At 47.2% G+C, this 17,409-nt stretch overlaps 1 protein-coding gene across 1 annotated transcript in view; it reads left to right on the forward strand.

Annotated features, from left to right (window-relative positions):
* Positions 1-17,409, forward strand: part of TG (thyroglobulin) — a 250,852-nt gene that overhangs the window by 119,904 nt on the left and 113,539 nt on the right. The window contains exons 38-39 of the mRNA XM_081817144.1: positions 14,698-14,832; positions 16,459-16,623. Of these exons, the coding sequence (XP_081673270.1) occupies positions 14,698-14,832; positions 16,459-16,623 (300 nt within the window). The remainder of the gene's footprint in view (positions 1-14,697; positions 14,833-16,458; positions 16,624-17,409) is intronic.

A 17,409-nucleotide genomic window follows, 5' to 3' on the forward strand; every position in this document is an offset into this window, starting at 1 on the left:
CGGGGTCCGTTTGCCCTCTGCTCTGAGCTAACGTCACCTCTGACTCTCCACCCCCCACCCTGTTTTGTTGTCTGCTGTGAAATCTTCTCACCTGTTTACTTCTCGAATATTTGTCTGCCCTTCCTCCAGAAGGGAAGCTGCACAGGGCTGGGGCTTCATCTGTCTATTCGCTGCTGTAGTCTTAGCCCCTAGAAGTTTGCCTGGTACTTAGTTAGTACTAGGAAGTATTTACTGAATGAATGAGTGTACTGCTTCTTGCTTGCTAGATTTTGTGCTCCCAGAAATGGAATTTGTAACTTATGGCTTGATCCTTCACACGAAGCACAGTGTCCGGTCTACAGTAGATGCTCGATATTATTTCCTTTATAATTGTTAGGTTGAATATGTGTATATTCCATTTGCTCTAGGTTACTATTTAAAGCTAATAGTGATTCAATTAATGTTTGTTGGCAGAAAGAATAAATGAATAAAGGGTGGTGGAGTATTGGAAGATGGGAACCCTTCCTTCGCCACTCCTTAGTTGTATGACCTTGACCAATTTCAAGAACTTTTCTGAGTCTCAGCTGCCTTACCTGTAAAATGGAGATGAGATGCCTACTTCAAAGAGGTGTTGTCAAGCTTGAAAGAGATATATGTAAAATTGCTTCATCCAGTGTCTGCTGATGTTTGGCTTTGTTGAAATAGCTAAATTAGGTCAAGCATTGCCAGTTCGAAGGGATCCCTTTCACAGGTAGTATGTATGAATGCTGTCCCTGCAATTGTATAGTGTACAACCTGTGCAGCTGTCCATAGTAAGCCTGGGAGACACTTGATTAATGTTTGCTGAATGATTGGGTCTTGAGCCCTTGTTAGATCTTAGGGGATGGAGAAGACTTAGGATTTTCCTCAGAAACTTCCTCCTCAGATAGGACGAGTTTTGCACCTCACCCATCAAGGATTCGCTCAATCAAATTTAAGGGAGATAGAGTCAAGAAGAAAATATGCCAACTAGGAGCTACCTTTTGGGTTTGGTTGTTTTGGCTTTAGCTTTAAAGATTTTTCTCAGGTTTCTTGCTTAGCTATAGGAGGTGTTTTTTTAGCCTGGAATCAGTCAGATACCACATGATAAAAAATGACCCCAATGGAAACTATGAAGTGGAGGGAACTGACTTTTGATTCCACTCGATTTTCTTTCCCTCCCTATTCCTTCAGTGGGCCTTCAGCCCACTCTGGGAAACTCATAATTTCATGCTCCTCAGCATCATGCCTCCCCTATGGAACTTCCATCCCAAGGCAGGGCCCACCCCCAAATCAGCCTTGGTTAGCTAACCGTCATGGAGTAGAAGCACCTTGTTTGTTTACTGTTTCATTTCCTAGTGCTCTGCTTGAGAACTCTTGTCAAACCTAATGGAGTTAACAAAATATTAAAACTAAGGTGAAAATGATTGATATTATGTCAATATGATATTTTACACAAGACTTTTCACATTTTAACAAGTGGATAAACCAGAAAACTTTTATTTCTCAGACCATTTAACAAGTATTTGGAGGAAATATTTTAAACAGGTTGCCTTTCCTAGAGCCCCTCAAGTCATTCTATGTAGCTGACTATAAGTTAAACCATCCCTGAATGCAATCCATCGACAGTGGTAGATTTCCTTTAGTTTCATAGATTATAATAATATTAACTGTTGATTAAAAATAGTAATACTGTGTTATAAGTGCCTAATGCTATATAAAGCTTTGTTTCATTTTAATGATCCTTTGGTCATTCCTCATTTATTCTTCCCCACTGTTGAGTCTCTGCTAAATTCCCTGACCTCCTTGGAGGAACTGGATTTGATTTATGATGGAAGCAGTCACCTTCCCTCCCATGTGTGCAAAGTCTAGGAGGTGAGAGGGCCCAGCTCAGGAGCCAGGAGCAACTGAGAGGAGGCCTCAGTATGGATGAGTCCTCTGGCATCATGGGGAGCCAGTGGGGGATGAGTAGGGGATGGGGTCAGAGGACGGAAGGAGAAGGCATCGGTGGTCTTGCTGTGATGGAGACAGAGGTGATGAGCTCTCTGCCACTGGAGTATTCAAGCATGTTGGAGATGCCCTTGCTGTGTGAGGAGTTGGCTTAAATGTCCTCTAAGTTTCCCTTTGAGTTTTCTATTTTTTGAGATTCTAATTATTGGCTCAGTTATGCTTTAAGGTGTGGTTTTTGTTTTTCTGTTTTTGTGATAACTTACGCACAAGCAAGCAAGTTTTTGGCAGATATTTGTAGAAGTAGAAGCAGTGAAGCAGAGAGACCTTGGCTTTTGGTGAATCTGGGTTTCAATTCTAGTTCTGTTCTTAGTCTGTATGACCCAGGGCAAGTCACATCACTGCTCTGAGCCTGAGTGTCCTGAAGGAAGATTTCTTAATATCCCTGCATCCACAAGTGACTGTGAGATTTGGATGAAGTCACGGAGGGAAGCACAAAACACAGTGCCTGACACACACAGTATGTAACTGACAAGGTGACAGCCACAGCTGACCTTACTGTCACGGGAGTAAGAGGGTCTGAGTGCAGTCTCAGGGGTCTGACTTCCTGGGTCCAGAGCAACTGCGTGACCTGGGGCGAGGTGCCCACAGTCCAGTCAGAGGTCAGACCAGCCTCTGCCTGATGCTCTTGTTCAGCATCCCGAGAGAGATCTCTGCATTATTGGAATGACTTTGCTCAGCTCATGTTGGTTCTCCAGATGCATTTGTGCCCCCGAATTTCTGCAGTTTGACCCAGGACCCAGGATCACACATAATGACCTCAAGAAAGAGGAGTTCACATGCTCTCAGAAAACTCCATTATCATCCCATCTTCCAGGTCGCCTTTGTATGTGGGGAGGATTTGAAGGGGTCCACTTGATATGAGTCAAACTTCTTAGAGAGAAATCAAATATAACGTGAGCCTTTGAATTTTCAGTAGGAATTTTTCTGGTGATGAACTTAGTCATTTGTTAGGAGGACATAGAGGGAGTATTGCTCCAAGTCTGGTTTCATGTGTATGTGTTTTTCTTAGTTAGAAATTTTCTCCAGCAGTGTCTTTGAAGTTGGTGTAAAAGATGATTACTCACCAACCCGCAGTTCATAACCTCAACAGATGTTGGACCATTTTAGATGTTTCTGGAAATCTCTGCCTGTGAAGTGCATGCCACTAAAGGGAACCACTTTATGTTTGAAGTTGAGCCATGAGGAGAAAGGGGTAGCTGTGGGGAAGTGGGGACTGGGAGGGGGCAGTCTTGGTCAAGTCTTTGGTTTGCCAGCCATGAGCTGTGACCATGACCATGTCATTCACCACCTCTGAGCTCCAGTTCAGTCCCTCAAAAAATAGTAATATTAATACAACTAATGCACATAGTGATTAAATCTTAGATTTGAATGAAATGTTCCATAAACTGGAATGCACCACCTACAAGTGAGATATTATTAAATTGGTGGACCATTAATTGTTTCTTAGATGATTAATTGATCCATTTATCTACTCGTTCAATAATTATTTATTGAGGTCTTGTGGTATGTGAGTAATTATAGTATTAATCTTTACAGAGATAAAAAAAGAATCGGTATCCCATTTCTTCTTTGTTAATTAAGGAACTTCATTAATTAAATCATTAAATACACATTTATGAATTGGGCAGGCCATGCAAAATTGTGATATTATTATTCCTGTTTAGCACATGGAACCATTAATAAATGCCACCTACAACTATATTACTACTTTTATATACTATTAAGAGAGGTCTTGGAGAAGCAATGGAAACTGAGGCAGAGTTTTTGATCCCCAGGAGCTCATAATTTAACAGAGAGATTGGAAACAAGGAAATTGCAATGTCGTGTGTTTGTTGAAGTGTAGACATATTAGTGGGACAGGTTGGTGGCAGTGGAGGTAGGAGCTTTAGAAGGGTTTGCATAGGAAGTGACATCTGATTGTGTCTTTAAGGATGATATGAGTTCATCATATGAATACACTGACTTCATCTTTTTTAAAGATTTTATTTATTTACTCACAAGAGACAGAGAGAGAGAGAGAGAGAGGCAGAGGGACAAGCAGGCTCCCTGCTGAGCAGGGAGCCCGATGCGGGACTTGATCCCAGGACCCTGGGATCATGACCTGAGCCAAAGGCAGACACTTAACCATCTGGGCCACCCAGGCGCCCACCACTGACTTCATTTTGTAAGTGCATGTTGAATGAAAGGAGTAGTGAACAAAGTCCTACAACATAGAGTGATTTGCTAGACCACCAGACATGAGTTTAGGGTGGTAGGGAGTACTAGATGAGAGATGTGGCTGAGGAGGTAGGTAAGGGAGGCAGCAGACAGATTGGGAGGAAGTTTGGAGGCCATGTTTTTGCTAGAAATTCAGATGGGATGTGTTACCCCAGAGAGAGTACCCACTTACAATGGTAGAATCTGAAATTTAGACTTAAAAGAACATTTATTTTAACTTTCCTTCTATAATGTCCTTTCTAGATGGACATTCAGTCGACTTGCACACCAGTCACGGGCAACGTTTAACGTTTCAGGTTCGACAGTCTCACGGGTAGTGGTGCTAAGTTCCAAGACAGAAAATGTAAGAAGGGAACCAGTTAAAGATGTTGGGTAAGGATGGAAGTAAGAGTAAGCCTTCAGCTTTCAATATGCTGAGTTTGTGATGCCTCGGGGTGTCTGCTTAGAAGGGTCCAGTAAACATGGACTGTGTCAGCATGGGGCTTGGACGAAGCTCCTGGCCTGGAGATAATGTGATAAGCATCAGTGTGTCAGTATTTTAAGTCATGGGGAGAGTGAGATCACCGTGGAGAGTGTGTTGGATATAAAGAGTAAAGGTCAAGGGCAGACCCCTGAGGAATAGCAGCAGTGAAGGGAAGAGCAGAAGAGAAGCCAGAGGAGCAGCAGGAAGGTATTGGGGTGCTGGCAATGCGGGGTGTCATGGAGACCAGGGGAGGGAGACGTGACTGGCAATTTCAAGGAAGATGGGATTGGACTGCAGACATTCATTGGGTTAGTCATGGAAGGCACTTTGCAAATGTACTGGGATGAGGAGAGAGAAAAAAACCCCAAAACTATAGAGTAGTGATTTGAGAAAGTGGGAACTACAAACTTTTCCCAAGAATGTTGGCTCTGAAGAAAAAGAGAGAATGAAATTGACAGCTAAAAAAGAAGGGGGCACATTTGGTGGCAGCCATCCATTTTAGGTCATGAGCCCGGGTGGCTCAGTTGGTTAAGCATCTGCCTTCGGCTCGGGTCATGATTCCAGCGTCCCGGGATTGAGCCCCGTGTTGGGCTCCCTGCTCAGCAGGGGGCCTGCTTCTCCCTCTCCCCCTGCTTGTGCTCTCTCTTCTCTCTCTCTCTTGCTCACTCTCTCAAATAAATAAATAAAATCTTAAAAACAAAACAAAACAAAACAAAACACTTAGAGTGTAATTTACCCAAAGTCAGATTTGGCAGTAGGCAGAAGCAAGAGTCAGCCAGGCAGGGTGCCTCCAGAATGACCCCTCTTTTTTTTAAGACTTTTTATTTATTTATTTGTCAGAGAGAGAGAGAGAGAGAAAGGAGAGAGCACAAGCAGGGGGAGGCACAGAGGGAGAGGGAGAGGGAGAAGCAGGCTCCCCACGGAGCAGGGAGCCGGATGCGGAACTCGATCCCAGGACCCTGAGATCATAACCTGAGCAGAAGGCAGACACTTAACCAACTGAGCCACCCAGGCGCCCCCAGAATGACCCCCCTTTAAAGCATGCAGTGACACCTCTCTGGTTCACTCCTGTGAACATGGCTGTTCGTGGACGAAATAGAACAACACAGTAGCACATTGCAGCGTGTCTGGTAAAGAGGAAATACTTAATATTCTTATTAGCCATTGGAATATGTATGGTTTTACATGGTAAGAATTATCATCAGGATTGGCATTTCCATGGCAGAGCACAAGAGTGAGGCACATCAGGGAAAGGATGTTTTTACTGACTATGCACTCACTGTATGTCTGTTAGGGTGGCCATAGCAAAATGCCACCAACTGGGAAGTCCAAGATCAAGGTGTTGGCAGGTGGTTCCTTCGGGGGGCCACAGGGGAAGCCTCTGTTCCATAACCATCTCCTTGGCTTGTAGACGGCTATCTTCTCTTCTCTCTGTGTCTTCACACCATCTTCCTTGTATGTGCCACTCTGTGTCCAAACTCCCCCCTTTTTCTTTCTTTATTTTTTTATAGACTTTATTTATTTGACAGAGAGAGACAGAGAGAGAGGGAACATAAGCAGGGGGAGTGGGAGAGGGAGAAGCAGGCTTCCCGCCGAGCAGAGAGGCCAAAACGGGGCTCGATCCCAGGACCCTGGAATCATGACCTGAGCCAAAGACAGATGCTTAACCGACTAAGCCACCCAGGTGCCCCTCCCCTTTTTCTAAGGACACCAGTCATTTTGGATTAGGGACCATTCTAATGATCTCACTTTAACTTGATTACCTCTGCAAAGACCCTATCTCCAAAAAGGTCACATTCTGAACTTCTGGGGCTTAGGACTTCAAAGTATGAATCTTGAGGGGACACATTTGAACCCACAAGACTCTCTGTCGTCTGTCTACTAAGCTCTGCAGATGCAAAGGGAAAGATAAGGCATGCTGGCTGGAGAGCTAAAAAAAAAATGGGTATTTGAAGGCTGAACAGAAGTAAATATGTCTCTAGGTATTTTTTTAGTGTTATAAATGCCAAAAGAGGCCTGGTAGGGTTTGCTGTAAGTGTAAGGCATTTCTCTCTGAAGAAGTCCTGGACCAACAGGCAGCTCTGGTCCCATTTTTATCTTTCAAGTGATCATAAGATAACAAGGATCTCTCTTTCTCTCTCCCTCTCTCTGTGATCAAAAGAACATCTGCATTTTTGTTTGTTTGTTTGTTTGTTTGTTTTTGTGGGTACTAACAAAGCAGACCAGCCCAGTATGACGGGGTTTTCATTTAAAAGACAGTGTCTGATGAGAAATCAGGATGTCTGGCTGTTAGTCCCATCCCATAACGACAGCACGCAGGGGTCTTCCCACCAGTGGGTACTTGTGACCACGAAGCTGTGGAAACAGGATCAGGGAGTATGTTATAGGCTTCTTACATTCACCATCGAGGTGGCTTGCTGGTGCCTGAAACACTCTTGGAGCAGGTGTTCAAGAGGCTTCCAGCATGGATGTTTTGCCCCAGCCAGCCAACCTGGGCATGTGGAGACCACCTCCGGTGTTCCCTGTGCTCTCTCCGTATTCCCTGCCCAGCACTTCGATAAGTGCCGAGGGGCTGAAAGGAAGTCTGTTTGGTTCTGACTGCAAGAGGAAGAGGAAGAATCCTGTGGGCTTTGGGATGTTTTAGAGCTTGCACTCATTATTAGCTCTATTCTTGGTGATTCTTAAGAAAATGATAAGATCTTTTCATTTAAAAAAAATGGGTCCGTGATTATTTGAATGTTGGAGAGGCATGGGCTATTGGTTTGACGTTTCTGCACTTTGATGTGCTTTAGAAACACCAGGAAGCACTTCCCCAGTTTTGAAGGGAGAAGGAGGAGGGCCAGAGCGGGAACTTTGTCCAGATGCCCAGCCAGGCAGCAACAGACCTGTCCCTTCTGCAGTGGCCTAGATCTGCAGTCCTGTGTGTATGTGTGTGTGTGTGTGTGTGCGTGCACGCATGTGTGTCTCCGGCTAGGGATCAGGCTGGGGTTAAAGCTATTTTTAATGGTTGAAATATCTCTGAGCCTTGAAATCAAAACCAACATTTCCTCCTTTAATTGGTGTCTGGAAAGGAAGACAGGAAGACAGGAAGGAAGACGGGAAGGAAGGAAGAAAGGAAGGAAGGAAAGAAGGAAGGAAGGAAGGGAGGGAGGGAGGGAGGGAGGAAGGAAGGGGAGGAAGGAGGAAAGAAGAAAAAGGATGAAACATGATTTTTCCATGTATTTGAAAATAGTCTAGTGATTTTGGTTTTACTTAGTCTACGTTAAAGGGGAATACAGTGCTTTCTGGAAGGGAGCCCTAGTACCTCGATATTCCCGGAGGCCGGTCCATGCCAAGGTCGCAGCCCATGCTGCCCCAGAGTCACGAGGGGCCCACCCTGCCGCCACCCTCCCACCTGCTTCTCTGGCCCTCCGCTCGCCCTCCACTCTGCCGTCACCCGCCCTCAGCAGCTCTGCGGTGCGCGGTGAAATATGAGGCCGTACGGCCGACCTGGGGTCAAATGCTGACTTGCTGTCTCTGAGCTGTGTGGCCTTGGGCACGCCTTTGGCCTTCTCTGGGACTCACTTTTCTCTTCTGTAAAGGGATAATGTTGCTCGTCTCAGTAAAGTACTGTAAGACGGAATCAGATCAGCTTGAATTTCCAAGCGTGTAATGTCTGCCCACTGGATGGTGGCACTTGTGGCCAGTCCGTACCATCGTGGAGGACAGAGGCTGCATGACTTTCCCTTCGGGGCCACCCATGTCCCCTGTGCTGAGGGACTGGCGGGGTCACTCACCTCCGGGGGGCATGTTCTCCTCCCGGGCCTTAGGACCTGGCGGTGAGCCATCTCAGACTTAGGTCGTCTGTATAGTACAGAAGAGTTGCCCAGACTCTTCCAGACCACAATGCAGGGTGTGGGTCAGAGGGTCAGAGAGAGAGCATTTGTCCCTGGGAAGGAGGGTTGATCTGTCTGTCACTACCTCACTGAGGAGGTCCCGGGCTCTTGTGAGGCAGAGGGGTCAGCACAGCCCCTGACCCTACTCCCCCTTGACTGTGAGGAATGCCCTGTGACCTTGGGGAATGCCGCTGTGATCTTTCTTCCCTGTGGCTCCGTGTCCCTATCTGATGTGTTAGGTGTCTGTGTGAGAGTGGGGAGCACCAGGCCCACCCTATAAAAGGGGGGGTGCGATGCAGCTGGATACCTCCATGGACATGCCCTGCCCACCCCCCCAACCCGGTTTGTTGTTTACCCGAGGATGGCCGGCAGTGAGTGCTGCAATCAGATTGGAAGGGGACCCGGCCCCAGTGTGACGGTGGCTTGTGAGGGGCGAGACTGGCCAGAGGGAGGCCCGTCTGGGTCTCAGTTACTGGAGTGTCAGTAGGTGGAGTGGAATTGGGGAAGCCACAATCTGGAAGGGAAAGGGACGGTTCTAAGAGGGGCCGAGTCGGCAGAAGGGACGGGACAAGGTGAGGCCGTAGGACCGTAGGATTTCTGGGTGGGACACAGTTGGAGGGGCATATCCTGACAAGACAGAACATGGTGTGGGGGTCAACGGTAGGTTCAGGGGCCGAGAGGGTTTCGTTTTGTGTTGTGTTGAGCTCTTGAAACCTTGTTGCTATATTCAGCGCATGTCTGCTGTGGAAACTGAGGCCCAGCGACTAGTCAGACAGGCCCACTGCCCAGTTCCACTGTGCCTATGACCAGACCGAGGAGTCAGGGGGCCAGAGGGCAGAGGATGAGGGGCATATGGGCAGGCAGCAAGGTGTCCTGGGGCCAGGCTGGGGTGGGGCAAAGGGAAGCAGGGATCTGGCAGAAGTCAGGACATCACTGGCTCCTATACCACTTGGGGACCCCCCCCGGTACTTGGATGAGGCTCAGCCCTCCGTAGTTCTGAGAAGACAGTGACCAAAATGCAGCGAGAAGCCCCAGCTTGACCCAGAGGCCCTGTGAGTGGCTCCGTTCACTAAGCTTCCCACCCCCGTGCCCGCCAGTCCCGATCACTACCACACCAGGAGGAGGATAGCATGATCGTCCCATTTGGCTGTTGAAAAATCGGAGGCTCGGAGAGAAGGAGTCACCGGACTGGGGGATGGGGAGCTGGGATAAACTCAGGGAAGCAGGCTGCTCTACCATGTATGTCTCATTCATGACCTACACTCAGAGCCAACCATTCCTTAGAGCTGCTTGATGTGTTCACTCATCCTCTGGTTTCTGGCAATTTCAGGGGCAGGCCTATGACCCCCTGCATTCTCCCCTGCCCAGCAGTGGCTCCTGGGGGCTGCAGAGTCTAGCACAGTTCAAGAGCATGCACTTGGCACTGCAGGGCAGCGAAGTCCTGGGTATCCCGGGAGGCATCTGTTCTTACCAGACTGGACAGTCATTTTAGAGGAGCCAACCATCCCCTTCTCCTCTGATCACTTCCCCCTCATGCTCCCCTTTCCCCCTGCTCTGGAGGAAAGTTTCCTGAGGCCTGACTCAAAGGGTCTCAAAGTAAAGGGCCTGATGAGCTCATTTATACCATGTCCGGGCTTACGTGTCATTCACTGGGAGGCATTGTGTTTATTAGACATGCAGAGCAAGGGCAATGTTTAACACAAAGATGTGATTTTTTAAAGAATCGCATTTCTCAGAGTAGTTAAGGAACTTACCCAAGGACACACAGCATCAGGCTGAGTGAATTTTGAATGCAGAAGCTATTTCTCCATCACTTATGGCCAAATCAAAAGAAACCAAAAGGAATATTTTAGAGACTGTGTCAGGCAATTGTTCTCTACTTGGTTGTGTGTCAGAGTCACCTAGAAAGGGAATAAGGAGCACAGAGGCCTCGGCTTGTTGACGTGGGGACCGTGCCTGAGCTCTGGAATTTATACCAAATTCTTTGAGTGACTCTAATATTCACCAAAGGTTGAGAATTACTCATGGGAAGTAGGAAGGATTCCAAACTTTTTAGCTAGTTAGCTTTTTTTTCCAGGCTTCCACCTTTTTTTGCTTGCAGATACAGTACCTGGAATATAGAAAGAGTTGTTGAGTAAATGGGCAAATACAGAACTAAACTGGTTACTACAGAGGTCTGCCTGGCCACACCTCCCCCAAGGCAGGTCACTGACATCCACAATCTAGATCGGGCCCCATTTCACAGAGAGGAGCCTGTCTTTTGACCACGTCTGCGAGTTACATTGAGTCGGTTCAGGATAATGTTAGAAAATAAACGCACGCAAATACATAGCTTTCCTCTATGCCAACAATAACTCTTTTAAAAATATAATGGGGAAAAAAATTCCATTCTGTTCTTCATGACAGCAAACATGAAACATAATAAAATCTAAAATCTTTTTCTCAAGTTAGTTTTTAACTTTAAGGACATTCCAATTAATATCCCAAAGGAGCTTTTATGAAACTTGATAAAATGGCTTTGAATTTCATCTGGTAGAATAAATACCCAAAAATAGCCAAGGAATATTTTATAAAAAGAAATTACATGGGAAGACTTTTACCATTTGCTGGTAAAATGTATTACACAGTGACTAGTTTAAGCAGTGTGAGGGTTGAGCTAGAATTTACAAAGAAATGAATGAAAAACACAAGGTTGGGGCAGCTCGGGGGCTCAGTCGGTTAAGCATCTGCCTTTGGCTCAGGTCATGATCCCCAGGGTCCTGGGGTGGAGCCATCGCTCAGCGGGGAGCCTGCGTCTCCCTCTCCCTGTGCCCTTCCCCCTGCTTGAGCTCTCTCTCTCTCTCAGTCAAATAAATAAATAAAATCTTAAAAAAAAAAAAAAAGAAAAACACAAGGTTGACAAAATTCATTTATATAAAAGTACTTACTATATGATGAACATAGCATTTCAAATTCAAGGGGAGATGATTTTTTTTTAAGTAAATGATGCTGGCATTGCAATCTATAAAGTATATTTTAAACAAAAGAAACCAAATGAACACTAAAGAATATGGCACAGAGGGCACCCACTGGGCAGGCCTGAAAGCTGCTACCACAGTGCTCATCAGGAGAGGAGAGCTGGCCTTGTAGTAAAGCCTGGTTTCTGAACCCGGAGGAGCTGGGCTCAAGCCCAGGCCCAGCCTCATAGCAGCTAAGCCCTTCGGGGGTGTTCCTGGATCCTGTGAATGTTAAATGCAATGGTGTTGCCCGTCTCTTGGCAAATCGTAAACTCCCATGAAATGCTACTGAGATGTCTAGCTTTCATGCTTTACCAGGGTTTTACATTCACAAAGAACTTGTTCTCAGAATTTGCATGAGATGCATGAACCCCAGATGTTGGATTCTGCACACCAGCCATGGCTCGTCCCAGGGTCCCTGCCAGCTGGGGGAAGGGGACAGGGAAAGGGTGTGGCAGAGACTTGGCTCCAGGCCCTGGGATGGCGACAGACGAGCCGACTCTCACTTTGGAGACGAAGTGCACCCTTCAATTATAGCGCTTTCCCCCAGACATCAAGCTAAGCACGGAGTGCGGCCAAGGCTTCCATTTTAAGACCATAATTGGCAACTTAGGTCCTAAAACCCCATTGTATGTCTTCTGTGAAATTGCAGTGTCCCCACTATCTAAAAATATGCAGCTCAGTTTCGTCATGCTGCAGAAATGCCAATTGAACTGACCATGAAAATAGTAACACGTGGAGGATGCTTAAGATAATGAAAGCCCAGCGTCTGTTGTGGGGAAGCCAGAACCCGAGGTCAGAAAGACGTGGCTCCAGATTCTGAGCATGGCCCCACAGTTCCAGGACAAGTATGGGGGTTCTCCTTCTCTGGCTGAGTCCATCAGAAATCTGGCAACATTATTTGGCACCTTCTTTGGATAAACCCTTTTTTTCTTTCTTGTTTCTTTCTTTTTTTAATATTTTTTATTTTAAAAAGATTTTATTTATTCATTTGACAGAGAGAGTGAGAGAGTGCATAAGCAGGGGGAGCTGCAGGGAGCCCAACGTGGGGCTCCATCCCAGGACCCCAGGATCATGACCTGAGCTGAAGGCAGACGCTTAACCGACTAAGCCAGCCAGGCACCTTTCTTTCTTCTCCTTCTCCTTCTTCTCCTTCTTCTTCTTCTTTCTTCTTCTTCTTTTTTTAAATGAAGAAGAAAAAGGCGCGGTGCTAGTTTGTTTGCTACTTTATTTACCATTCTAATTTTAGTGCTCTGGGCGTCAAAGGCAGGTTTGAGATAAAAATGACAGCCTTCCCCATATAGCTAAGAGCATGGCCCTGTCCAAGACAAAGACCCTTTCCTACCTGGGGAGAATTTTCCAGAAAGGGTGCTCAGGTATTTAGGAAGCTCAGAAGGGATGGAAGGAGCACTGGCTTGTTGCCAAGAGGGCTGGTTCTGTCTCCGGCTTGGTCATAGTCAGCTCTGTGTTCTTGGAAAGCCATGGAACCTCTCCCAGCTTCTGACCCCTCCTTTGTGAGGGAGGACTTAGGTACGGCTCCTACCCTACCACTCATCTGGAGCTCGGAGCTCCCTTGTGGGGATCAGCCGTCAGGACAGTTTGCAGAGGAGGACCCTGAGACAGTGGAGTAACAACCTTCAAGCGCTTAGCTGATAAGTGGAGCACTTTGTCAACTGCAAAGTGCCGCATCTACATCTATGTTTGCCATGCTGTTCTGCCAGACACGAAGGAAATGCTCACGAATATTTATTATAAGGATACACTCCTGTGGTCTTCTGAAAAAAATCAAAAACAGAAAGAAAAAGTAAATAAGTACCTAGATTTATCTCCATGAACTCTAAATGACGCTCTCACTGAACAGATCTCGAGAGTGCTAGAATCAGGAGATTCTATGTCAGGAGGCAGCATTTTGCTGCCTTCCATGCTCTTTGTGGCCAGAAGAATGCACCCATCCACCCAGACCCGCAGTCCTCCCTCAGAGGGGAAGATCAAGGTCCCTGTTCAGGGTTCCCTCTGTCCTCACAGGGACACCGGTGCTCTGGCAGGACTCTGTACCTGCGCCAAGCCATCTGTCTGGCAGCTGCACCTGGACATCCCTCCCTGTCTGTGGAACAGATGTGCAGATGGTGGGAGGCAGCCCCATGGAGCCAGGAGGGCACAGGCTCTGTGCATGCAAAGACCCAGTTTCACTCCTGCTCCGCCCCCGAAGAATGGCACTCTCTGGGGCAAGCTTCATTTCGTTCGTCTTCTTAGCTGCTGTTTTCCAGGAAACAAACGCAGTGATGGAGATTTGCATGCAGGAAGTTTCAGGTGCAGGGCTCGTGGGAGCGGCCCCTGTAAGGAAGTGAGGGGGCGGGAATGAGCAGGGGGAGAAGTAGAACTTCCACGCCAACCAAACCCCCTGGCCCTGTGGATCCCATGGTGAGCTCTGAAGCTGGGCTGGCTCTGCAGGGTTGTCCCATCTTGAGGCAGGTGGCTGGGCCTTTGCATACCCATATGGACTAGTGTTTAGCCACAGGCTGACCCTGGGAGGGGAAGCAGCTCGCCTCGACCATAGGCAGTTCCTGGAGGGGACTAGGCTGGGAGCCTCCAAACAGCAACTTCCCAACACTGGGGAACTGAGAGGCTGGGACCTGAAAGGCGGCCTAGACAGCACACCACAGCATCCGCTGTGGAGGACAATGATCTTTTCTCCATCGGAGGGCTGGGGGAGGATTTGGTGACGTGGTGTCTGGGAAGCCCTACACACAGCACCACACGACAACACGGATACATCTGCAATTATCGCTGTCACTTAGCTTCATTCTGATGATTGCATTGTAACACCTGTATTATGATGCTCGCCTTACCTTGTTTACTTCTCTCCCATTCTACCGTGACCTGCTTAGTAGAAATAGCCATGCTTTTTTTTGAACCTTCGTATCCATAGGCTTGAGCACAGAACTTGGCTCATAAAAAACTCTGAATAAATCACTGTAGAATGGGAGTATAAATCAAGGAATGGGGTCTCATGAGAATGGAGGCCACAAGGAGGATGGCCTGGGGCTGCTTTTTCGGGGCACGAGGTGACACCCATTATCTTCATCATCAAAACAGGTGAAAGCTGTGTGTGACTGATGTCCCCTGCTCTCTCTCCTAGTCGCTCTGGGATCATGGCAGTCCCTGGCCCCCTCTGTAGTAGTTGTTGACCCGTCCTTCAGGAACTTCGATGTTGCCCACATCAGCACTGCTGCCACCAGAGACTTCTCTGATGCCAGAGACTTCTGTTTGTTTGGTAAGGGGAGTTTCCCATCGCTCCTCCACCTCCAGGGAGGGTGGTTGATTGGGATGGGGCCTCACAGAGTGCTGTTCAAGCTCGTGATCTCAGAAACACATGGGAGACCCCAAGATGATCTGGAGTGCCAGGGAAGGAAGGGATGAACCTGGGGGCAAGACCCTCGGTGGGCCCTCCTGTGCCGTCTCCTCATCCTCCTGCAGGGGCAGCCCATAGTCAAGGTCTCCAAGGGGAGAAGCCGGCCAGAAAGTGAGCAACATTGAGCCAGGGTCAGAAGACAATGAGAGGGAGGATCTAGAGGGCTAGTCTGAGACAGAGGAGATGAGCAGAAGTGGTAAGAGCTGTCCTCAGATTATAGGTGGGCCATCGTGGCAAGGAAGAAATATAGTTGTCCTGGCCAGGTTCTTGGGGCAAAGCTAAGACCTATGGGTAAAACTCAAATTTCAAGAGACATTTTTCAGTGCAATATAAAGAAGTTTCTAATAGACAAATCTGTCCACAGATGCATACTTCTTTCAGAAGGTTTCCGGTCACTGGTATTTAAACAAAAGTTAGATAACAACTTGATAGAGATGGTCTACAAAGATTTTAACCTCTGCAAGAGCCTGAGATTGGATAACATTCATATTCCTCCAATTCTTTGATTCCATGAATCACCTCACCTACAAGGTTGGATAACAATATGCACATCTTACAGAAGAGGCATGTATGGATGTACAGGTTGGGCACTGCACAACTCTGGGTGCTGCCATAGCACAGACTGGGCTATGAATAAGGTCTTTACACAGTTCACAGCTTGCCCAAGTGACTGAGTCAACACCATCTTCACAGCCGTTCTTAGGACTGAAAATCCTGAATGCCATGAATAATTTAAATTATCTAATGCAGGACCTGGCACACATGGGAAAGTACATAATCCCTGGTGGAAAATAGTGGGTATGATGGGGGAGCTGGAAAGGGAGATGAGGCTGAAGAAGAAGGCAAGGGCTGGAGCATGGAGAGCCTTGTCTGGTATGACTTAATCCTAAGGCCAATGGGGAGCCATGGAGTTGCTTCAAACAAGGGAATGTCAAGAGCACATTTGTGAATTAAATAAACTATCAAAAACCCGATTTTTGTGTGGAAAATAGATTGATGGGAGAGGTAGGTTCCCCCCAACCCCAATTCTAGTTCCAGCCCCTGCCACAGTGCCAGGGATGTAGTGTAGGTGCTCCAGTGAATAAGTAAGTGATTGCATAGATGGATGGGTGCATGTGTGGATAGATGAATGCATGGATGGATAGATGGATGCATGGTTGTATAGATTGATGCATGGATGGATAAATGGATGGATGGATGGATAGACAGATGGGTGAATGGATAAATAGATGGATGGAGACATCCTTCTCCATGGATGCCTGGGTATATAGATGGAAGAATGCATAATTGGATGGATGGATGGATGCACTGATACATGATTAGATGGATAGATTGATAGGTGCATGGATTCATAGGTGCATGACTGGATGAATGGGTGGACTGACGGATGAATAGGTGATGCATGGATTCAAGGATTCATGATGGGATGGATGCATGGCTGAGATGCCATCTCTGAAGCCCAAGCCTCACTCTCCTCTTATTCTGTAGAATGCTCCCGTCACCAGGCCTGCCTCGTCACCACTCTGCAGACCCGACCTGGTGCTGTGAGGTGTGTATTCTATGCTGATGCCCAGATCTGCACACACAGCCTGCAGGCCCAGAACTGCCGACTTCTGCTCCGTGAGGAGGCCACCCACATCTACCGGAAGCTGAGTGAGTCCCAGCCTGTGCTTTAGTGGTTCTTTTGGAGAGCCTGGGTATAGCTGGGAGGGACTGTTTGAGTGTGTGGTGACTTGTGGGCAGTGGCTTTTGAGGTTCTTTAGGAAAAATTGGCCAAAGTTACCTTGGGCTAGGTGGCATTCATTTGGGAGGGACTAAAGGAAGGTGAAGATCCTACTTCTAAGCTAGAGCTTCTCTGCACCACCTTTATTCATTTATTTGAGTTATGGAAGCCATTTGGTCTTTGAGTTTCTTAGTAAAATAACTAAATAGGCCATTTTTTGTTGACATTTTATAGTTTAGCAAGTTCTGTCACATGCCTTATCTCAAATGGTCCTCACACAAATCCTGTGAGGTGGGAAGATAAGGGTTTTATCCCCATCTTAGAGATCAAGAGACTCTGGCCCAGAGAAGTTACTTCTCTGATTTCTCCCAGCTAGTGATGATAGAATGGGAGCTTGGAGCCAGGTCTCCTATCTCTAGATACAATCTGCTTGCACAAAACCACATCATCTAGCAACCATATCACGGTCACTGTGGAGAGGAGAGCTCTCGTGGCTCAGTTTCATTTGAAAGCATTCAGTAAGGGGCGCCTGGGTGGCTCAGTTGGTTAAGCGACTGCCTTCGGCTCAGGTCATGATCTCCAGGTCCTGGGATTGAGCCCCGCATCGGGCTCCCTGCTCGGCAGGGAGTCTGCTTCTCCCTCTGACCCTCCTCCCTCTCATACTCTCTGTCTCTAATTCTCTCTCTCTCAAATAAATAAATAAAATCTTAAAAAAA

The sequence above is a fragment of the Leptonychotes weddellii genome, chromosome 4, assembly GCF_054177405.1.
Source record: "Leptonychotes weddellii isolate Sample4059 chromosome 4, ASM5417740v2, whole genome shotgun sequence".
NCBI lineage: Eukaryota > Metazoa > Chordata > Mammalia > Carnivora > Phocidae > Leptonychotes > Leptonychotes weddellii.